Here is a 23,992-nt window from a genome sequence, read left to right on the forward strand (position 1 = left end):
AAAAATAACAATATTTTTCACATTTTTTATATGAAATTATCAAAGAAAAAAAAGTGAAAATCAAAAATTTTTAACACTTTAGGCCAATTTGTTTTCTGCTACATATTTTTGGTAAAAAAAAATTGCAATAAGCGTATTTTGATTGGTTTGCAGAAAAGTTGTTGCGTTTACTAACTACGGGAAAGATTTATGTCATTTTTATTGTTTTTTTTTTTTTTTACTAGTAATGGCAGCAATCTGCGATTTTTAGCAGGACTACGACATTGCGGCGGACTGATCGGACCCCTGACTGACATTTTTGACACTTTTGGGGGGGACCAGTGACATTACTACAGTAATCAGTGCTAAAAATATGCACTGTTACTGTAATAATGACACTGGCAGGGAAGGGGTTAACAGTATTGGTGATCAAGGGGTTAAATGTGTCCCTAGGGGCGTGATTCTAACTGTTGGGGGCGTGGCTAGTGAAGTAACCACAGAGACAATCGATCCTATATAGCAGGATCACATAGCCTCTGTGCCTACCTCAGGGAGACAGGCGGCTGTGTTTACATCAGTTGTCTGTCTTTCTCTTTCTGCTTCAGAAGATTGCGAGTGGCCGGTGGCCATCAAAGCTGCCGGTCACATGCACTGGCTCCTCAGCTGACGAGCGGGGGCAGGAGCGCGCCTCCGGCGGCGCACGATCGCCCCCTAGCTCCACCCAGGCAAGCGCCATACATGTACGGGGCTTTGCCTGGGAGAGCCAGCCTGCTGAAGTAAATCTGCGGCGACTGGGGCTAAAGTGATTAACGCAGCGAGAAAAAATAGAACTGGAGCAGTGCAATTCTTTCAGCTTATTGAATTACTCCCCCCCCCCCCCCCCCCGTGTCCGACAGTCCGCCGCAATATCGCAGTCCTGCTATACAGCGCTGATCACCGCCATTACTAGTAAAAATATATATCACATAGTTTGTAGACGATATAACTTTTACACAAACCAGTCATTATACACTTATTGGGATTTTTACCAAAAATATGAAGCAGAATATATATTGTAATAAATTGATGAAGAAATTTGATTTTTTACATTTCTTTTTATTGGATGTTTTAAATCAGAAAGTAAACAATATTGTTCTTTTTTTTTTTCAAAATTGTCTTTTTTTGTTTATAGCGCAAAAATAAAAAAACCTGCAGAGGTGATCAAATACCACCAAAAAAACTCTATCTGTGGGGAAAAAAAGGACATCGATTTTATTTGGGTACAGTGTCGCACGACCACGCAATTGTCAGTTAAAGTAACGCAGTGCCGTATCGCAAAATATGACCTGGTCATGAAGGGGGGGTAAATCTTCCAGAGGGTAAGTGGGTAACTAATGCCTGGAAAGCTTGGTCATGGAAAGATCATATTATAGGTTGTGGAAATCATATGTCGTTGGGGGGTGTTGCTCGTGCATAGAGTCTCGAATGGAGTTAGAGATCTGGTTAGGTCATTGGAGCGGTTCTGCGTGTTTAGGAAGTGTCGAATTTGGAAATAAATCCATTGGGGTATGGGGGGTGAGTCGGATATAGATGGAAGCTGGGATCTTTCAAGAAGGAGACCGTTTCTATAAAAATGGTATGCTTGAATTGTGTCGTGTCTCCAGGTATTTGAAAGGAAAGATGGAGACATTCCTGGAGGAAAGTCTGGATTGAGTTTCAGCGGTGTGAGGGGGCCCGGAGTGGAGGAAATGAGAGAGTTCGAGCAAATGTCTCTGAAGGTGGATAGGGTGGCAGATATCAAAGGATGAGATTTAAGACAGGGAGGAATATTTTGCGGTGTTAGCCAAGGTAATGATTGAATGGGGATGCCGGAGATCGAGTTTTCCAGGGAGATCCAGTCTTTATTCTCCCTATGTAAGGACCAATCTAAAATTCTTGTCAAGTGGCAAGCCCAATAGTATTTTTTCAGATCTGGGAGACCGATACCACCCATAAGTTTCGGTTTAGACAAAAGATCAAATGAGAGTCTTGGTCTGGATTGGTGCCAAAGAAATGTAATACATGTGGATTTGAAGGCTTGAAAAAAGGTGGATGGTAATTTAATGGGGATTGTCTGTAGTAGGTATAGGATGCGGGGAAGGACATTCATTTTAATGATAGCTGCTCTACCGAACCACGAGAAATGGGGTTTGGACCAATTGCCAATGTCTTCTTTAATGGTTTTTAATACAGGGAGGAAGTTTTTGGCAAATAGGTCTTTTAAGTTTGTTGGTAGGTGTATGCCCAGGTATTTTATGGACTCTTGTTGCCATTGGAAGGGAAAGTTGCATTTACATTGAGCTACTATCTTCGAGGGTAGGGAAATGTTCAGTGCATGTGACTTTGAAAAATTTATTTTAAAATTCGAAATGCTTTGAAAAAGTTTAAATTCGTGTAGTAATGTAGGGATGGATAGTAGTGGTTGGCCAAGGAAAAGAAGAATGTCGTCTGCGAAGGCAGCTAATTTATATATTTTGGAGCCAATTGTGATACCATGGATATTTTGGTTGGCGTCTAAGGAGCGCAAGAAGGGTTCTAGAGTGAGTATAAATAAAATAGGGGATAGGGGACAGCCCTGTCTGGTGCCGTTACCGATGGAAAAGGCGTCTTCGCAGACTCGGAGATAGTCACAGCCAAAATTATACATACCTGGGAATCAGACCTGAACATTCAACTCACTAAACGCGAATGGGAAAATATTTGCTTTATTACACATAAAAGCTCCCTCAACGTCTCAATGCAGGAATCATGCTACAAACTCTTGACCAGGTGGTACAGGACCCCAACGATCCTACACAAATTCTACCCTGATTCACCCCCGACTTGCTGGAGATGTCACGAACATCAAGGAACACTTCTTCATCTTTTCTGGACTTGTCCCAGAATCCAACCTTTCTGGTCCAAAATCCATGAAATCATAACGACACATCTAAATATCTCACTACGTTACGCACCGGCACATTTCCTACTACAACACACCACAACCCCTCCACGCCGCTACTGCAAATCTATAACACCATTTCTGATCAATGCCGCAAAAGCATGCATCCCTTTACACTGGAAGTCTCAATCCCCACCCTCCATAAAGGAATGGATCCAAAGAATAGATAAAATTGCAAAATTTGAACAACTCATAGCAATTGCACGCGACTCACCTGATAAATACGCTCACATTTGGGCTACATGGTCCACTTTTAAATCATCCTCTACCTATAACGCACTTATGTCGCATAATAACACCAACGTTTCTCTTCCCAATAATGACTTGTGACACTGGACCATCCTGACACATACCCCTTAATTTTTCTTTATCCGATACACATTGAAAAGTGGAGGACTCATCCGAATTTTATTTTTCCAACTATATGATGCTCCCACCCCTAAACAAGGGTGGAAAGTGGGAGTTCATCGTGTCTTTTTCCTTTCCCATCGGACGAGAACCCTCCATACCGCCCTTAATAGTACTCACTCTGCCCAACCCCTCCCTCTAACATTAGACTAAGTGTGAACGACCCCGGAACAGGGACTGAGTCAGACTCCCCCCCTAACCCTCTCCTACCCCCCCCCTTACCTCCCTCCCAACCGCATTTGAACGGAGGGTTAATTTGACCACATCAGGGTACCACCTTGACCCTCCACAAGTGCCCAGTCATACATTTATTTACCCCTAGATTATTACATAATCAACATAGCTGACCTACCTATCACTTAGACAACACCTTCTCCATACCCTTCAGATCTCAGCTATGGAATAAACCACAAGGAGATCCTATTCTTATAGTCGGATCTTTACCAACCCCTTATGCCTTTCACTCACACCCATGAACCGATCTTTATTTAGCTCTCTAATTTTGGCATGTTCAAAATAAATCCTTTCTCACGTTGTACTTGACTTTTCGTTATTTGTCAAATACCTTTCCTCTTGACAATATGTTTAGGTTGACTTGTTATCCATTCTTGGTTATAAGATTATTGTATTCTCCTTGTTCAATGCAATACTTTATGTTCACCAAATGCCTTTCCAGTCTTGCTGTATGACTTGTTCAATTTTATTTAATAAAAATATTTTGGAAAAAAAAAAAAAAAAAAAGGAAAGATTTCTCAGGACGCCTGAACCCTCCTAGGACAGCCTAGGATGAATGTGTTCCCCATTCCCACAGAAAGATTGGTCTCTTGTACAATGTCACGTCCGGTTATGTGTCGGTAATCCAGGATCAGGCGTTCCACGTGCTGAATGATCACAGGAATCACTGCTGGGGGCTGGGAACCACCACGGCCGGGATCCTCACTGACCGACGTCTACACCAATCAAATCTCTTCCTGCGGCTGAGCGTCTCATCACCGTACTGTGCTTGAAGTCTTCTGTAGATATCTGCGGGTTTTACACCTTCCTTCACAAGAACCTCCATCACCACACGCTGTTCCACGCACGCACTAACACTGTTATCTGCCATCCTGAATAACGCTCCCTGGACTGCCTCCACATGTGCCCCACCCATCAGTAATAGGACACACCTACCTCTCACTACTGCATGTAGGACCGCCACGCTACCATCCCTTTCTATACCTGTAATATGAAAAGTCACAGTTTGACTTGAATGCCCCTTGTAGCACAATACTGCATTATGGCTACTAGATGGAGCCAAGGAAATCAGTGTATGAAATAAAATACTTCCAATATTCATCCCAGCTGGGAAAATACTGTTTACATTCATTCAACTAAACAGACCTGTAAGTGTTTGTGAAATCTTCCCGCACAAAATGTACTCAGCCAATGAAAGGTAAGGACTCCATTTTTATTTTCTCCTGCTATTACTGGTCAACACGGTACAACACTTCATCCATGTCTTTGGTGATCTCCGATTTCCTTATGAAGTGTTTCTTACATGATGAAGATCAGCCATGGAGTATATCTGAGGTGTATATCAGGGTGTGCTTCTTCCTCACATGTCCACCAACATTCATATAGAAGACATTTCCCGCACTCAAGGCACTAATACACCTCAAGAGTTGTGTGGGATCCCTGATGTACAGGAAGACAGGACTTCAGTGAGGAACAATTCCCTCATTTAGGACAGGAAAGTGGCTTCTCGACCATGTGACATCTCTGATGTCTGTAAAGATTGGACTTATCCGAAAAACATTTCCCACACTCAGGACAGGAATATGGCTTCTCCCCTGTGTGAGATCTCTGATGTGCGTAAAGATAGGACTTCAATGAAAAACATTTCCCACACTCAGGACAGTAGTAGGGCTTCTCACCTGTGTGAGATCTCTGATGTCTGTAAAGACTGGATGTCTCTGAAAAATATTTCCCGCACTCAGTACAGAAATATGGCTTCTCCCCTGTGTGAGATCTCTGATGTTTATAAAGACTGGACGTCTCTGAAAAACATTTCCCGCACTCAAAACAGGAATATGGCTTCTCTTCCGTGTGAAATCTCTGATGTTTGTAAAGATCAGACTTTTGTGAAAAACATTTCCCACATTCAGGACAGGAAAACGGCTTTACCCCTGTGTGAAATGTCTGATGTCTATAAAGACTGGATTTCTCTGAGAAACATTTCGCGCACTCAGGACAGGAATACGGCTTCTCCCCTGTGTGAAACCTCTGATGTCTGTGAAGACTGGAGTTCACTGAAAAACATTTCCCGCACTCAGGACAGGAATACGGCTTCTCACCCGTGTGAGATCTTTTATGGACATTAAGTTCAGATTTAAAATGGAAACCCTTCCCACACTCAGTACAGGAAAACCTCTTCTCTGTTGGAATTACGGCACTGTTCCTCACAGACTGAGGTTCCTCAGGATAAGCGGAATACGATGGTCCGGCACTGTCCCTCACAGTCTGAGGTTCCTCAGGATAAGAGGAATATGATGGTCCGCCACCGTCCCTCACAGTCTGAGGTTCCTCAGGATAAGAAGAATACGATGGTCCGGCACCGTCCCTCACAGTCTGAGGTTCCTCAGGATAAGAGGAATATGATGGCCCATCTACACTGTGTGGTGCCGGATGATCAATTGAGGTAGCCGTGTTTTCTCCTGGACTATACTGTGTGATGTCCTCATCTTCTACTTTACAGTCTGGAGACAAAGTGAGACAATCCTCTGAGGTTTTCCTCATCTCCCGTCCATCTACTAAAATAGAAATAAAAATTATTACTAGACATCAGCAGATTGGTTCCCCTAAACCAGGACTCCGCCCACATCAGGCAGCTTTGTCTCTGAGGATCTTACAATTTTATCCTCAAGGTAACTAGTAAATGGATCCTCTGATCTCCTACCAGATCATTTCTTTATTCATGGACCTTAGTCAGAGAGTGAGGGAACAATGAGAACTGTCTTTTATAGGAGTGACAGTGATGAGGGGATTATAGGATGAGTGTCCCCTCCCCCTCTATCATTCATTGCCATCTTCCCAACACAAGAAGTCCTGCACTTCCTTATTTAGTCCAAGATTTAGTCCTGAATACCAGTGGGGCTGAGCCCCACCAGAGGTCAGAGAGTGAGGATGGGGGAGAACAACCAAGATGAAGACTGGACTGACCCTGAAGACAGTCATCATTAGGTTTTTGACTCCTCCCTCATTATTACTTTATGTTTAAGGTTCCAAAATGTCCAGCTTGTAGAAAATAGGAGCAAAAGTAGTAAGGCCTATGTAATGTACAACTTATTATACAGTATAAGATACAACAGTTATATCTGTACAGTATCAGAACCATGTAATGTACAACACACAGTATATAATGTAGGAGTCAGGACTAGGAATGGGCCAAACACCCCTGTTCAGTTCACAGCAGAACTCCCAAACAGGGTAAATGTTCTCACCCGAACTGAAAACCCCACTGAAGTCTAAGGGAGAAAAACAAAGCACCTTATCCCTATGGTAATAGAAACAAGGGCCTCTTCCCAACAACCCTGGGCTTTGGTTGTCAGGGTCTGCAGGCGGGTGGCTTATCTTATCGGAATTTGGACGCCTCCTTTAACAAGGGCCCCCCAGATCCTGCCCCCCTATGTAAATGGGTATCAGGTACATAATGCCTACCCCTTCCCATTCCCCAGAATATTGTCAAAAAAGTAATAAACACAAGAGACAGTTTTTGACCCATTCTTTATTAAAAATCAATAAAATTAATTGTTTCCCTCGATGTAAATCCATCGTCAATCATGATGCTCGCTGGACCCGAAAATGAAAAATGTTCTTGCCTCCTGGGAGGCCTCCCACCATCTGCCTGCTTTGACATTCCTTTTAAAGGCAAGAGGCGGGGTCACCTGGCTTTGTCACCCAGTGGCACCGCCCCCTTCTGATGTCACATGGCCAGCATACACCAGTTAGTGACATCAGGTGGTAGAGCCACCAGGTGACGATAAGCCCCCACCTGCAGACCCTGACAACCACAGCCTAGGGTTGTCGGGAAGAGACCCATAATCAGTGGAAGCCTAAATGTTTATATGAGACAAGTTTCAGAGGTCCCACACTGCTGCCTCCCATCTCCTGAGACTGCACTCAGTGACTTGGGTCTGTGACTATACAGACATATCCCTCCACCCGGCACAACCAGCAGATAATAAAGCAAGTAACCCCGGGAAAATTGTTTTGGCAGAGACCTTACTAGACCCGAGTATGAGGCAGAAGACCCAATGCACATACCTCAGGTGCCTAGGTCTAGTAACGTCTATGGTGAAAATGAACATTTTGCTGCCAGCTGAACCCCAGAATCTCCATAAATCCAGTCTAGATACATAAATTGTGTCTGCAGCACAGAGAAGGAAGATTATCCGAGAGAAATACAGGAATACAGGACGGGGAACACAGCTCAGGAAAGTGTCCAGGGTATTACAGGCTGATATTACCCAGTCCCCGCCCTACTCTGGACCAATCAGTGAGCAGTATGGGTGGAGGAATGTATTTAGTGTTAATGACCCACCTGTGCTGATCTCTGTAGGAGTGTCCTCCTCTATAAATGTCCCCGTTATTCCATCCTCCTCCATAGACTGCTGATCATCCCTCACATACCTCTCTTCTTCTTCTGCTTTAACCTCAACTTTTATATCTATCAGATCTTCACCCTAAACCAAGGAAATTATACAAAAGATAATTTGTGAAAAGGGTTAATCTTGTGATATCAGATATTGTAAAAAATAAAAAAATCCACTCACTGCCTCCATGAGTCCCATGTTCTAGACACATCCCTTGTGTGTTACTGGATAATGTCCCAGAATTCCCAGCACCGCTCACCTCTCCTGTCAGCAGCTCCATCATCTTCTTGGTGACTTCTAGAATCTTCTGCATGTTGTGTCTCTCAGGTTTTAGGGAGTCACATGGAGGCACTGTGATGGTCATATGATCACCTGACTTCAGAAGAGGAAATCTCTGTATTGAGGAACCAATAGGAATATCATGTTAGAATCCCAGAATCCTCCTCACCTCTACGGTTAGGTCTGTGTTTTATTAATAGAGATAAGAGTGATGTCATGTGACCTCCCAGAATCCTCCTCACCTCTCCGGTCAGCTCTGTGTTTTTTTAATAGAGATAAGAATGATGTCATGTGACCTCCCAGAATCCTCCTCACCTCTCCGGTCAGCTCTGTGTTTTATTAATAGAGATAAGAGTGATGTCATGTGACCTCCCAGAATCCTCCTCACCTCTCCGGTCAGGTCTGTGTATTATTAATAGAGATAAGAGTGATGTCATGTGACCTCCCAGAATCCTCCTCACCTCTCCGGTCAGGTCTGTGTTTTATTAATAGAGATAAGAGGGATGTCATGTGACCTCCCAGAACCCTCCTCACCTCTCCGGTCAGCAGGTAGATGATCTCCAGGGTGAGGTTTAGTATCTTCTCAGTCATGTGACTCCGGTCCTCCTCCATCCTCATTGGTGTCGTCATTTGATCTATACAGGTCTCCTTGTAGACGGATAACTTTGGGAAATGAAAGTAAGAATTATTTGGATGGTATTGGTCACACAATAATAGGATGTAGGATGTAGATGTGTGGAAATGTGGGGGGGGGGGGTAATAGGAGGATTGCTGTACATTTAACCACCTCAATACCGGACACTTTAACCCCCTTCCTGCCCAGACCAATTTTCAGCTTTCAGCGCTCTCAAATGACAGTTACTTAGTCATGCAACACTCTTCCCAAATGTAATTTGTATCGTTTTTTATTTAAAAAAAATTTTTTTGTCTGTTATAAAATGTTGCAAATAAAAAATCTTCTTCATAAATTTAGGGAAAAACTGTATTCTGCTCCACTTCTTAGGTAAAAATAACCCAAATCCATTTATATTTAGTCTGTAGGAAAATTAGAGTCCACAAACCATGGGATATACAGTGATCAGCATAAATGAGTACACCCTTTTTGAATCAATATCTCAATGAACACAAGAACAATTTCCAACATTGTGATAAAACTGAGTTCTATAGAACATTTGTTTGGCTCATTACATGAAAGTAAGGATAATAATATAACTTAGATTACACAATATTCAGTTTTTCTCAAATTAGTTGATGCAAAAATGAAAACACCCCACAACAAAAACTCCTCCATCTTGTATTTTGTATGACCTCCATGATTTGTAAGGACAGTACCAAGTCTTCTAGGCATGGAATGAATGGCCACATATTTCAACATCAATCTTTTTCCCTTCTTCAAGAACGACCTGTTTTAGAGCCTGGATGCTGGATGGAGAGTGATGTTCATCTCTCTTGAATTCCCCATAGGTGTTCCCCGATTGGGTTCAGCTCAGGAGACTTAGTTGGCCACTGAATCACTTTCTCCCGGTTCTTCTTCAGAAATGCAACAGTGGCCTTAGATGTGTGTTTTGGATCATTGTCGTGTTGGAAAAGTGTGTGACAACCAAGGGCACGGAGTGATGGTAGCATCTTCTCTTTCAATATAGAGCAGTACATCTATGAATTCATGTTCGTGACACTATTAATGAAATGCAGCTCCCCGACACCAGCAGCACTCATGCAGCCTCACAGAAGGACACGGCCACCACCATGTTTCACTCTAGACACCATGCATTTTTCTTTGTACTCCTCACCTTTGGAATGCCATACAGTTTTGAAGCCATCAGTTCCAAAAACATTTATCTTGGTCTCATCACTCCGGAGTACACAGTCCCGGTAGTCTTCTTATTTTTCACCCTGGAAATTTTTAAGGTGGGCTAAAGCCCATGCTTCCTTCATGGCCGACACCCATTCATGCCATTTCTCTGCAGAGTATGCCGTATTGTGTCATGGGAAACAATCACCCCAGTTTGGTTTCTACTTCTTTATCTAACTGCAAAGAACTTGCATGGCCATTTTCTCCAACCCTACTCATCAGAAGACGCTCCTTTGGAGGTGATAACTTCCATGGACAGCCTGGATGTCTCTGTGAGATGGTTGCAGTTCCATTTTTGTATCGCTTTTGCTACATAATTCTGACTGATAAGTAAAGCTTTGATGATCTTCTTGTAGCCTTCACCTTTCTTGTGTAAAGAAATGATTTTCTTTCTCAGGTCTTCTGACATTTTTCTTCCATGTGGTGCCATTGCTGACACCATGAAATGGGAGGGGTTTTCTTTGTAAGTAACGCCCTTTTATAATCAACTGTCTGCTGGACACCTGTTTAATATACAATTACACTCACCTATAGGTGAATTCTTCTTAATTAGGATTTTATTGTGTACAATTTAGCTTTGCTCTTAAAGGGCCATACACACTATAAGATTTTCTGAAGACTTTTTCCTTCAGATTTACCTTTTCTATGTAGTGCAAGGGCCGGCCAGATTGCATACAAATTGAAAGTGTTTAGGTTTGACCTCATATTATATGGTTTTGGTAAATCTAAAGGAAAAAGTCTTCAGAAAATCTTATAGTGTGTATGGCCCATAAGACTTTCATTGGGGTGTATTCATTTTTGCAACATGGTCTTGAATGAATATGTTAGGAAAAATACTTTTTTGTGTGCAAATTAACAAATCTTGGTTGCAATCAATGGGCCGCATTTGTGGGAGTATTTTGTAGTATATTGTCCCATAGAAAATGTTGATTCTGGAAAGTAAAATGCCAGAACAGTACAAATACCTCCGAAAATTACCCCTTTTTGGAAAGTAGACAGTCCAAGTTATTTAACATGAGGTATGATGAGTTTTTTGAAGCTGTAATTTTTTGTCACAATTTTTTTTTTAAATGAAGAAATTATTTATTTTTTCAAAAGGTTTCTATTTAACCCGTTATTTCTCACACACAGCATAGGCATACTTAGAATTACACCCTAAAACACATTCTGCTATGCCTCCCAAATATGAGGGCACCACATATATGCCTAGATGCATAGAGGGTCCCAAAATCCAAGGAGCACCTTTGGGCATTCAAGGAGCACAATTTATCTATCGAATTTCCTGACTACCCATCACATTTTTGAGGCCCTGGAGCAACAGGACAATGGAAACACCAACAAAATGACCTCACTTTGGAAAGTAAACACCCCCAGATATTTTCTGAAAGGCATAGTGAGTTTTTAAAAAAATTCATTTTTTTGCCAGAAGGTTTTGGAAAATGCAGAAAAGAAAATGAAAATGTATTTTTTTTACACAAACTTGTCAGTTATATGAGATATTTCTTACACACAGCATGGGCATACTGAGAATTACACCCCAAAACACATTCTGCTACTCCTTCTGAGTATGGCGATACCACATGTATGAGACTTTTTCACTGTCTGAACTGATTATATACCAGACATTGGGCTTATTTCACTAAGCGGTATAAAATACCGCTTAGCGTTTTTCATTTTATTTTGCAATTCACTAAAAAAATGCAACTAAAATACAGCATGAGCTATTTTATTAGGTGATGAAGTAATTTAGTAGTTACAGCTTGTGGTACTTTAACGCTGGTGATAGCCAGCGTCCTTAACAAGCAGTAAAGCACTTGTTGTTAATGAGTGGGCAGCCATCGGCGTCCTTAAAGTGGAGTTCCACCCTAATTTAATACTTACCTCCATCTTCTCGCTCCGGGTCACCTGAAAAAGAAATGGATAATCGCATATTTTTTTTTTTTTTCACTTACTTCGTAGTGAAGAAAATATACTTACCTTACTTCCTTCTTCCTCGGCCACGGCCCGTCGTCACTTCCTGGCTCTGCAATGATTCCTGGGAGCTGAACGTCATCGCTCCCAGGAATCATTGCGCCTGCACTGGCCCCGACGTCAGTTCCGGGTCGCGCGCGTCATCCCCTTCTAAACAGCTTCTGGGCATGCCCAGAAGCTGTGGAGGGATGACGCGCGCGCACCGGAAGTGACGGCGGGGCCAGCGCAGGGCGTCGTGGGACCGAAGAAGGCGGAAGAAGACGCCGAAGGGGATCTCGCTGGCTTCAAGCTGCCCACATCTGAGATGGCAGCGCTGGACAAGACGTTTTCATGGTAAGTATTTGTCCTAACAGGTAAGTGCAACCCGGGACAGATCAGAGGCTAGCCATTGTGGAATGCACTAGCCCTGACTGTCCCGGGGGTATTTAAAAAAAAAATAAAAAATCCAGGGTGGAACTCCGCTTTAACAACCAGTAACTGTCAAGGTTGTTAATGATTGGGTGGCTGCCATATTTTTAACAACTATGAATTGTCTGCTGTCAGCGGGATTCCCCACTGAGAGCAAATTATAAACAAAAGAATTGCCAGCATTTAAAAATTAGGAAAGAAAACAGCATGGGGTCCCCAATCCATTCTAAGCCCTCTTGACTGTGGCATGCTTGTCAGTGATGTCATAAAAGGGCCGGGTCACCCAATGATTTCCTTCAAGTGTCAGTGTGAGTCAGGTTTTTTTTTTTTTGGGGCGGATTTTCCGCATTTTCGTGATTGAGGTTGGATCTACTTCAGGAAGACATTTATTTTTTTTGGACGGGAAGGGGGTTGAATAAAGGACTTGTCTGTGTGTGATTTTACTAAATGTAACTAATTTTCTGGTGAATAAGTAGGGTTACTACTGTATGTAAAAGGAACACAGGCACCACTCTAAGTGTAATAAGAAGGTTTAATATGAATAAAAATCTCATCCTGATCTGCTCTACCGGACAGACAGACAACTATGATTTATACCACATGCTTTTTACATATGCTCGTTTGTGAGTATTCTGGTGTATGAGATTTTTATTCATATTAAACCTTCTTATTACACTTCGAGTGGTGCCTGTGTTCCTTTTGCAGCTGCCTTCAAGGTTCTTCTTACTTGTCCTCAGAGCAGCCCTCGGTGTAAATGAAGACTTTATATATGGACTATCTCTCATAGGTTTATATCTGATATTGATATGTTGTACTTGTTTTTAGTGTGGTAACTGTTGGTCCAGCTGAAAAATCTATTTTGATTCCCATCTGGACATCTTTTTGATAAAATTGCCCCTCAATCCGGGATCCCCATCCCATCCCCCCAAAATCCAGTCCCTTTCAGACTCCTATTGTGAGACTCATCATAGTGTCTCTGGAGGGGGCGCTGATCATTCCTATGTAAAATCTTACAGAAATCTTCCCTAATCCCAACCTTTATCATTTCATTCCCCCCACATACAATGTCTGGAACCGGCATTTACTGACACCAATAACTCCCCTCGTGGTACAGACTATAAATTCCCTCATTGTAATATACGGATCATTCTACATTTCCACACTATATATGTGTGTATCATCATCTGCTGGAGATAAAAGACGTCACAGTGACTATGGAGGAAGAGGACGGACATGACGGGGGGGGGGGGGGTTACTGGGTGTAAATAGAAAATAAGATCTTATTACCTCCTCTGTTGCCACTTCAAGCAACGTCTTCTCTCTACTTCCTCCCGAGTCACCTCTCACCCAGAACTTCCTGTCTGTATCTGACATCACTTCCTGTCTTCCATAGAGACTTCCTGTATAGGCAGATGTGAGGTGACCACCTTGTGGAGCTCAGAGAAACTGTAGTCCTGAGAAACTTCTGGTAGTGTGAACACGGCCTTGTGCTGTGTGTGTATGTACTGTATATCCTTATAGATGGGTCATCTCCACTCCCACCAAGGGGGATAGAAATATATTACTTCTCGGGGGGAGACATTTTGGCACCTTTGATTTTGCAGTAAAGTTGATTGCAGATTTAGTCATGTAGAACATCTGTTATATGGATAAAAAGAACCCCAGCCGAGAGTAAAGGGTGGAAATGGCTCCTGATCCCCAGATTTGGGCAATTATGTCACCAATATAAATGGAAAAAACCTGCACTATGTGTAACAACTCAAATACCTACAAAAATAACTTCTACCGGACTGCTGCTGTAACAAAGGTAAGTATTCCCTTTATCACCTAGAAGAGCATTATGTGTCACAGCGCTGTCCTATTGTGTGTGCACATAAATTATCACAAATACACTAAAATATGTGGATACATTCATATATAAAGTGCTAGGGGCTCAAAATAATATTCTCTGCAGATCTACAGCTTCCACTTTACACCTACTTCATTTATCTTATGGTGTTGATCAATAAATGTTGTCAACTGATCCATGTGCAAATTCATATACAACATAAAGTGCTTTGTGCTCAAGATGCTGTTCCCTGCAGATCCACTGCTTCCACTTTGCACCTATTTCATTAATCTTATAATATTTGTTGCTATAATAAATAAAGTGAAAATCTGTGCAAATTCATGTAATCATACAATATTGTGTGCTCAATATAGTGTTCTCTGCAAGTCCACTGCTTACACTTTGCATCTACTTCAATGAAGTTCTGTTGCTCAAAAGAAGTCCACAAATGAATGAAAAGTTGATAAGGTGTGAAAGTTCTCCGTGCTCCAAACTGTGCCAGCTGTAGTGTAGCCACGCCTTCTTCCACCTCTTACACACGTGATGGTGAGGGCGCCCCCTTAGTAGGGCTTCCCCACTCACCAGAGCAATATGACTCCCAGCTTTTCATCTACCAGAGTCACAAACATCCTTCACACTCTCCTCACCTCCGATGGCAAAGGAACTGGATCCTCCTCGCTCACTCCTGCAAGTCTGCTGCGCTTTCTGTCAGTCTCCCTCCTAGACTCGGCTTCCTCTTCCGACCGCTGTTCCAGCAGGAGCTCCGCCTCTTCATACACACTCAGGGAGGAGAGAAAGGGGAAGGATATACAGTATATACACACACAGCACAAGGCCGTGTTCACACTACCAGACGGTTCTCAGGGCTGCAGTTCCTCTGAGCTCCACAAGGTGGTGATCTCACTTCTACCCAGACAGGAAGTCTCTATGGAATACAGACAGGAAGTGATGTCAGGTACAGGCAGGAAGTGATGTCAAGTACAGGCAGGACGCTCCATTTAGTAGACGTAGCAAGAAGACAAAGCAGGATCTGGCGGCAGAGGAGGTAATACGTAGATTAACCCCTTCAGGGAGATCAGTTAATGATTCCTTTATCTTGCTACATAAAGCTGACCATACATGGTTCAGTTTATCGTTCAGCCAACGGACTAAGAGGAAAAAAACAGGCAATTTCCCCATCCACACATTGGAGGGGGATGGGGGAATCCTCCCCACTGCACTATTGTATTCTAACAATGGGGGTGCTCCTCCGCTCTCAGAATACACAGATCAGTGATGAAGCTATTGGCTGCAGCCGCTGATGGAGTGACTTTTATCCGGCAGTGACCACACATGGATGGAAATGTGACCGATCCCTGCTGAATTTCCATGTATCTATGGTCACCTTAAGTGACTTCCTCCCCTCCCCCTCATCTCCTTTATTATGTAAGTCATGCTGAGATAATCTCCTATTGGCTGAGCAATATTCTCATTTGTCTCTGAGCTCCTTCTTGCGGGGGGGGGGGGGGGGGGGGGTGAAAAGCATGCAGCAAAATCCATCCCCACCATTAGGCGCTCTGGAGAAAATTGTCTGCTATTTACACTCCGTTCCTCCGCACGTCACCTGCTCACATGAGAGATTACTTTCACACATTCCTGACAGATTTCTGTATGGTAAAGGTCAAAGTTCACTCTTCATTTTATTCATTTTAGGAGAAGTGGGAGGCACCCGGGAACAATGATTTGGTTTGTACAGGATCCTCATATAGAGGGCCCCTCAAATATTCCCATCCAAATATCCATCCATCCAGAGTCTACATGTCCAATGATGTTACTCTGACCTCAGGAAATTGACCCGCGTTCAATTTCCCTCCATGTGGCTTTTTTTTCTCATGCTCTTAGGATGTGGGCGGACCCTTGGCATCTTTACTAGCAAAGTGGGTCTGTTGGTCCTGCATTGTATGTAATGATGTCAGAATGTCTGCAACAAGCTTTTACCCTGCGTAGTGTGGGGGTCCTGTGTGGGTAAATTATACCTCAGTCTGAGATGGGGCTTTAATCAAATGGAAACCTGAATGGGGAGGTGAGGAGGATTCTGGGAATTTCATTTGATTTTACTATTTGTGTTCAGATCTAGAGTTTTCCTCCTGTGAAGTCTGGAGATCACATGACCATCACATTGCCTCCACCTCCCTCACTGATAGAATAGAGAAATACAAAGAAGATTCTAGAAGTCACCAGAGAAATCATGGAGGAGAGGTGAGCGGTGCTGGGAATTCTGGGACATTATCCAGTAACAGACAAGGGATGTGTCTGGATGGTGACTGTATCATTGTGTGTGTCAGGTTCCTATAAGGTGTCAGGATGTCACTGTCTATTTCTCCATGGAGGAGTGGGAGTATTTAGAAGGACACAAGGATCTCTACAAGGACGTCATGATGGAGAATCAGCCGCCCCTCACATCACCGGGTAAGAGGAGACTTTATTGTAAAGGAGAGAGCAGTACGGAGGATCCACCTAGATCCCCCATCATCTGATAAACACATAGAAACAATGTATTCAGTCAGTGTGTGTGTTTCCTACAGATGGATCCAGTAATGGGAACCCACCAGAGAGATGTCCCCGTCCTCTGTATTCCCGGGATTCCACACAGGAAGGTCACACCATCCCTCACCATCATCAGGTAGATGAGGAACAATCACTGATAGTATCATTAGGATCTGTACATTATCTGCATTGTTACCATTGATGTCATTTTTATTATATATTCAGAGTGGAAACCTGAAAGATTCTAAAGTTGAGGTTAAAGAAGAGATAAAAGAAGAGGATGATGAGGATGGGGTGATGGAGGAGTCAGAGTTTCTAAAAGAACACAAAGATCTGTACCAGGACACCATGGAGGAGTCATCCAGCTACAGAAACCCACCAGAGAGATGTCCCCGTCCTCTGTATTCCCGGGATTCCACACAGGAAGGTCACACCATCCCTCACCATCATCAGGTAGATGAGGAACAATTATTGGTAGTTCTGATTTATACACAGCATGTTTGTTACAAGAAATGTTTTATTATATATTCAGAGTGGAAACCTCGGGGATAATAATATTGATGTTAAAGAAGAGTATAAAGAGGAGGATGAGGAGTATGGAGTGATGAAGGAGTTTTCAGAAGGACACAAGGATATGATGGAGCCACCTAATACCAGGAACCCACCAGAGAGATGTCCCCGTCCTCTGTATTCCCGGGATTCCACACAGGAAGGTCACACCATCCCTCACTGTTACAAGGTTGGTGAGACAGAGATTATAAAACACAGACTCATGGAGACAATGTGTGTATTTTTATGTGATGTCACAATCATAAAGCTTATATTTTACAGATGATATTCTTTCATTTTCTTGATTTAGAGTGGAGATCCAATCGATATAGAATTTGAGGGTAAAGCAGAAGAAGAAGAGAGGTATGTGAGGGATGATCAGCAGTCTATGGAGGAGGATGGAATAACGGGGACATTTATAGAGGAGGACACTCCTACAGAGATCAGCACAGGTGGGTCACTAACACTAAATCCATTCCTTCACCCATACTGCTCACTGATTGGTCCAGAGTAGAGCGGGGACTGGGTGATATCAGCCTGTAATCCCCTGGTCACTTTCCTGAGCTGTGTTCCCCGTCCTGTATTCCTGTATTTCTCTCGGATAATCTTCCTTCTCTGTGCTGCAGACACAATTTATGTATCTAGACTGGATTTATGGAGATTCTGGGATTCGGCTGGCAAAAAAAATGTGCATATATAGGCACCTAGGTTATGAGTTTTGGGTCTTCTGCCCCATGCCTGAGTCTAATGTCTTGTTCCAAACAAATGAGGAGGAGATACTGTACACCATATGAAAGATCCATCTCCATTCCTCAATATAACGTCATGTTCCAAACAATAAAATTGTCATTTCAATAGCATTATTACTTAGTGATGTTTGGTTGGGTAAGGTTGTTTAACCACATCGCCCTATAGCAGATTGACGGCGGGATTGTGGTTGTATTATCCCGACCAGACGTCATATGACGGCTGCAGGATAATACGCTCTGCGCGCCCCCGGTGATGCGAGGTGTCAGTCTGACTCCCTGCATCTCCGATCTCGTTAAAGAGCCTACTGAAGTAGGCTCTTTACCATGTGACCAGCCGTGTCCAATCATGTATGGTCACATAGTAAACAGGAAAAGACGTTGATCGGCTTTCCTCAGTATGTGCCTGACAGGCACGAGTAAAGGAGCGCCGATCGGCGGCTCCCCTGACGGGGGGGGTCGGCACTGGTAATCAGATCATTGATTACCAGTGCAGACCCTCGGGGGGGGGGGGTGCCACTAGAACCACCAGGGATGCCCACCTATGACCCCAGGGATGCCCACTATGGCCACCAGGGATGGCAATCAGGGCTCAGGGAACCCCCCATTGCCCTCCCCATCAGTGCTGCCCACCAGTGCCCTCCCTATCAGTGCTGCCCACCAGTGCCCATCATTGCCATCTATCAGTGTCACCCACCAGTGCCCATTATTGCCCACCAGTGCTGCCTATCAGTGCCGCCCTTCAATGCCGATCAGTGCTACCCATCAGTGCCCATCAATGCCGCCTATCAGTGCCCAGCAGTGTCGCCTATCAGTGCCCACCAATGCTGCATATCAGTGCTACCTATCAGTGCTGCCTATCAGTGCCACCCCATCAGTGCCTCCTCATCAGTGCCTCTCATTGCAGTGTCATCAGTGCAGGAAAAAACTTATTTATTTACAAAATTGTATAACATAAACAAAAAAACGTTTTTTTTTTCAAACTTTTTGGTCTTTTTTTATTTGTTTAGCAAAAAGGAAAAAACCCAGAGGTGATCAAATACCACCAAAGAAAGCTCTATTTGTGGGGGGAAATTACATAAATTTGGTGTAGGTACAGTGTTGCATGACCGCGCAATTGTCATTCAAAGTGCAACAGCGCTAAAAGGGGAAAATTGGCCTGGGCAGGAAGGGGGTGAAAGTGCCCGGTATTGAAGTGGTTAATTGATCCATGTCAGATCTCTCTTTTTTTTTTAATTCTTTTATTTATATAAAAGACAACTTCCAGGCATAATAAACAGTAACATTCCTTATAGAACATATGCTGAGACAGTGTATTACAACACTGAAGACAATTCAGTCATAAGGTGGAGATCTACATCGGTCTTAGAATAAGAGGTGTTCTACAATTCCTCTAATGGGAGGAGTAATGCAGGACTAGAAAGTACCGGGAGTTGTCTGTTCCAGTTTTGCATAACGTATAGAAGAAGAAGGAAGAAGTAAAGTGAATAAGTAGTGGAAAGAGAGAGGGAAGTAAAAGAAACCTAGAGAGAGGCAGAAGAGGATAAGTAGGTGGGATGAGGGGGGGAGGGGTAAGGAGGTGTGGAAGGGGGGGGGGGTTAGGAGGGTTAGCATTGGTAAAGCTCTGGCCCTACATCAGCAATACTTTCCACCAATATTTTAGAGCTCCCCCAAACTCAACATGAGGTCTCTTTAGTATTGCCTCCCTTAATTAAAGAGCAGCCTTCATCAGAGAGGACAAATATATTCCATTGACCCCAGGTTTTGGTATATCGTTCGTGTTGGGGACGTGTCGAGAGAACAAGGTTTTCCATTCTATTTATTTCTTTGAGCCACATGCCAACAGTCAGGCCCTGTGTGTTTTTCCATTTAAGAGGGATGCACATTTAGAAGCATTTAGAAGGTGACGAATGGATTTTTATAGGTCTGGGCCGGGATGTTAGAAGCATGGAGAAGGAAGAGAGCAGGGTCATTGGGGAGCGGTCGGTTTATAAACCTCTGAGACATTTCACATACTGTCTTCCAGAACTCCGCTAGTTTAGGACACAACCAAAAACACGTAGGAGTGTCCCCCGGCCCTTCCTGGCATCTCCAGCACTGATCAGTGAGTGTAGCGAATAACCTGCTCAACCTTGACGGCGTGCGGTGCCACCTTGTTAGGAGTTTGAAGTTGGTTTGTTGTATTTACATGCAGATGGATGATGTAAATGGAATGATGTGATTATTGTTGGTCTGGATTAAAGTTACAGTCTAAATCCCGTTCCCTCTTAGCTAAGAATGGGGGTTGGTAAGTCCCCTGAGGTGTTATCAGTAATGCATAGGTCATGGATAATACCTGTGTCAGTATTCTGTCTTGAGAGCAATTTTCTTCGAAGGGTGTAAGTTGTGTGTTGCATTCACTGGGAGGTGGCAATGAGTTTAAGAAATAATGGAGTTGCAATGCCCTCCAGAAATCTAGACGGTAGGGTCCCGAGAAGTCCATGAGGTCTTTGAGTGCAGGCCAACTAAATGATGTTAAAAAATGGGAAGGCTCGGAAATAGCCTGACTCCATCAAGGTCCTGAATGTTTTATCTTGGTAGCCCAGGGTAAACTGGGGATTCCCCAGTATGGGTGTCAGTGGTGAGTGTGTCGGGGAAAGTGAAAGTTGTGTGAATAATTTAGAGCAGGTTCTTATCGTGTGACCTATGAGGGGATGGCGTCTTATGGAGTCTAGTAGTGAATGGTGGTACGATGAAGCTCTATGGAGGGGTATGTTGCATTGGGCCTGTTCTAGTCTGGGCCAAAGCTTTGCTTCACCATGACGACACCAGTCTGAGTCTCCCCAATTGTGTAGTCTGATAGTACTTGCATAAGTCCGGCACTGCCAGTCCACCTACTCGTTTAGGAAGCAAGAGCAGTCTCCTACATAGCCTAGGTTGCTTATGTGCTCAGATAAAATCCACTAGTAGGGTGTCATCTTGTTTGAAGTAATGTGAAGGGATGAATATCAGAAGTGCTTGAAAGAGGTATAGGAACTTGGGGAGCACATTTTAATAATTTTGCATCTCCCAAACCATGAATGGAGACCAGATTTTGATTTATCTTATAGAATGTGGACTTTCTTTAGGAGGGGGAGAAAGTCGAGCGTGAAGATGGGTGAAAATTTGGGTGGAATGAGAGTGCCCAGGTATTTCAGCACTGAGTTCATCCATTTTAGCCTAAAATTCAGTTGGTGGAGGAGGGGGTTTGATAAGCCTACTCCCATAGCTTCAGATTTAGTAAAGTTGATATTTAGATTGGACAGAGTGCCACATGCCTCAAACTCGTGAAGAAGATTTGATAGAGAAATGATGGGATTCATGAGGGAAAATAACATGTCGTCTAGATACGCTGATATTTTCTGCTGGGTCACCCCAACAGTCATGCCTGAGATATCCGGGTGGAGGCGTATTCTACATAAAAAGGATTCTAGTGATAATGTGAAGTGTAAGGGTAACAGAGGGAACCCCTGTCTTGTCCCATTCCTAATTGTGAAGTAGTCTGATAAGACACCGTTTGCCTTAACCTGGGCAGCAGGGGCAGAGTAGATCTGTGAGATCCAATTTAGCATGGTGTTGCTGATGCCAACATGTCGAAGTACTGCAAACATAAAATGCCAATTTACTCAATCAAAGGCCTTCTCGGTGTCTGTGCTTAGGAGGACACAGGGTGTGCAGGTCTTGGTCGTTACATGTAGGAGGTTGAGGACCATGGTTGTGTAATCCCATGCCTCACATGTAGGCACAAATCCAACTTGATCCAAATGGATCAGTTGCGTCAGATGTTGTTGGATCCTAGTTGCAAGGATTATGGTGAACAGTTTAAAATCGACATTTAGCAAGGAAATGGGTCGGTAACTACTACAGCAGGTGAGGGATCTTTAGGGATGACTGAAATGTGAGCTTGTAAAGTCTCCTTGGGGATATATGTCCCAGAGCCCCATGTATTAAACATGTCAGCCATAAACTGTCCAAGTGACGGCAAGAGTGTTTTATAATATTGGATGGTAAACCCATCCGGTCTCGGGGTCTTCCCCACTTTGGAACCACCTATGGCCTGTTTTAGTTCAGCCAAGGTGATGGGATCCTCTAGGGATTTACTGTCAGTGTTGGACAACCAGGGCATCTGGAAAGAGAGCAGGTATTCCTCTGTATGGGTCTGTTGGGGGTTGGGGGTTGTAAGTTATAGAGCGAGGCATAGAAGGATTTAAATTCTTGTGTGATATGTCTAGGTAACGTGGCTTTTTGACCTGTGCGGGAGATAATAGGTTTCTTCTTGGAGGGATCTAGCCAATAGTCTGCCACGCTTATTTCCCGACTCATATGACATTTTACGACAAATTTGCATGGCTGCCTTAGCTTTGTAAAGTAAAAGGTCATTAATTTGCCTACGTAGTGTCATAAGTTCTAACTCTGAGGAGAGTGACAGAGCGTGTTTGTGATGGGACTCCAACACATGTAAAGCTTGGGATAAGGAGTCTAGTTGTGCTCTACGCTGTTTTTTGATCCAGGAGCCATGCTTTATGAGCACCCCACAAATCACTGCCTTGTGTGCCTCCCAAATGATTCCAGGGTCAGTATCTGCAATGGTGTTAGTCTGAAAGAAATGGTCTAATTCTTTAGTAACATCTGTCAAAACAGTCTAATCTTGGAGTAGGCTTTCATTTAGTCTCCACATCCGGGTTCTGGACCATCGAAAGTCTGCTAGTTTGTAAGAAAGTATAACAGGGGCATGATCGGACCATGTAATAAAGCCTATTAACCACTTAAGCCCCGGAGGATTTGGCTGCTAAAGGACCAGGGTTTTTTTTGCGATTTTTTTTTTACTGCGTGACTTTAACGGACAATTGCGCGGTCGTGCGACGCTGTACCTAAACGAATTTGACGTCCTTTTTTTCCCACAAACAGAGCTTTCTTTTGGTGGTATTTGATCACCTGTGCGATTTTTTTGATCACGCGCTATAAACAAAAAAAGAGCGTAAATTTTGCAAAAATAACAATATTTTTCACATTTTTTTATATGAAATTCCCCCCCAAAAAATGTAAAATTCAAACTTTTTTAACATTTTTCGGCCAATTTGTTTTATGCTACCTATATTTGGTAAAAAAAAATCGCAAAAAGCGTATTTTGATTGGTTTGCGCAAAAGTTATCGCGTTTACTAACAAAGGGAAAGATTTTTGTCATTTTTGGTGTTTTTTTTTTTAACGCGTAATGGCGGCGATCTGCGATTTTTTTTTTTTTTTCGGTACTGCGACATTGCGGCGGACAGATCGGACCCTTGACTGACATTTTTGACACTTGGGGGTACCAGTGACATTACTGCAGTAATCAGTGCTATACATATGCACTGTTACTGCAAAAATGACACTGGCAGGGAAGGGGTTAACTTTATTGGACAGGGAGGGGTAAAGTGTGTCCTAGGGGCGTGATTCTAACTGTGCAGGGACATTGCTATTGGTGTAAAAGCAAAGATCAACAGTTCTACATAGTAGAACTGTCTGATCTTCATTTTTACACAGGGAGAACTGACAGGCAGCTTGTTTACACAAGCCGCTCTGTCTTTCTCCCTTCACAGGAGCGATCATAGTGTGACTGGCGGACATTGAGTTCGCCGGTCACACGCACTGACTTGTCTGTGAACGAGCCGCGGCGGGCGTGCGCCTCAGCGGGCGCGCGCCCGCCCCCAATAGGCTCGCAAGTCAGTGACAGGCGAGTGACGTATCGATACGTCACTCTGCCTGGCCGGGGCTGACCGCCGCAGTATATAGTCGTGCGGCGGTCGGCAACCGGTTAAAGAGTCACGGATCGCGTGTAATTGACAATGCGGCATCAAGAA

At 43.5% G+C, this 23,992-nt stretch overlaps 5 protein-coding genes across 5 annotated transcripts in view; 2 read left to right on the plus strand and 3 right to left on the minus strand.

Moving 5' to 3' along the window:
- LOC309550245 (uncharacterized protein) overlaps positions 1 to 23,992 on the minus strand; it is a gene marked incomplete at its 3' end in the record, with an annotated part of 2,091,994 nt that overhangs the window by 443,633 nt on the left and 1,624,369 nt on the right.
- Positions 1 to 23,992, plus strand: part of LOC309548848 (uncharacterized protein) — a gene marked incomplete at its 3' end in the record, with an annotated part of 248,873 nt that overhangs the window by 21,965 nt on the left and 202,916 nt on the right. The window lies entirely within an intron of this gene.
- Positions 1 to 23,992, minus strand: part of LOC309548839 (uncharacterized protein) — a gene marked incomplete at both ends in the record, with an annotated part of 124,461 nt that overhangs the window by 14,541 nt on the left and 85,928 nt on the right. The window lies entirely within an intron of this gene.
- LOC309548840 (uncharacterized protein) overlaps positions 4,245 to 23,992 on the minus strand; it is a gene marked incomplete at its 3' end in the record, with an annotated part of 295,113 nt that continues 275,365 nt past the window's right edge. The window contains exons 2-6 of the mRNA XM_082248776.1: positions 8,791 to 8,919; positions 8,237 to 8,371; positions 7,926 to 8,067; positions 5,996 to 6,132; positions 4,245 to 4,415 (exon numbers count right to left, since the gene is read on the minus strand). Coding sequence (XP_082104902.1) covers positions 4,245 to 4,415; positions 5,996 to 6,132; positions 7,926 to 8,067; positions 8,237 to 8,371; positions 8,791 to 8,886 — 681 coding nt within the window. The 5' untranslated portion in view covers positions 8,887 to 8,919. The remainder of the gene's footprint in view (positions 4,416 to 5,995; positions 6,133 to 7,925; positions 8,068 to 8,236; positions 8,372 to 8,790; positions 8,920 to 23,992) is intronic.
- Positions 10,227 to 21,953, plus strand: LOC309548841 (uncharacterized protein; the record flags this gene model as incomplete). The annotated part of the gene is made up of 6 exons (XM_082248777.1): positions 10,227 to 10,380; positions 16,426 to 16,553; positions 16,640 to 16,763; positions 16,880 to 16,977; positions 17,374 to 17,580; positions 21,897 to 21,953. The coding sequence occupies 6 exons, from the start codon at positions 10,227 to 10,229 to the stop codon at positions 21,951 to 21,953; spliced, it is 768 nt and encodes a 255-aa protein (XP_082104903.1).

Source organism: Pelophylax lessonae, assembly GCF_965119305.1.
Source record: "Pelophylax lessonae genome assembly, chromosome: 3".
NCBI classification, from domain to species: Eukaryota; Metazoa; Chordata; class Amphibia; order Anura; family Ranidae; genus Pelophylax; species Pelophylax lessonae.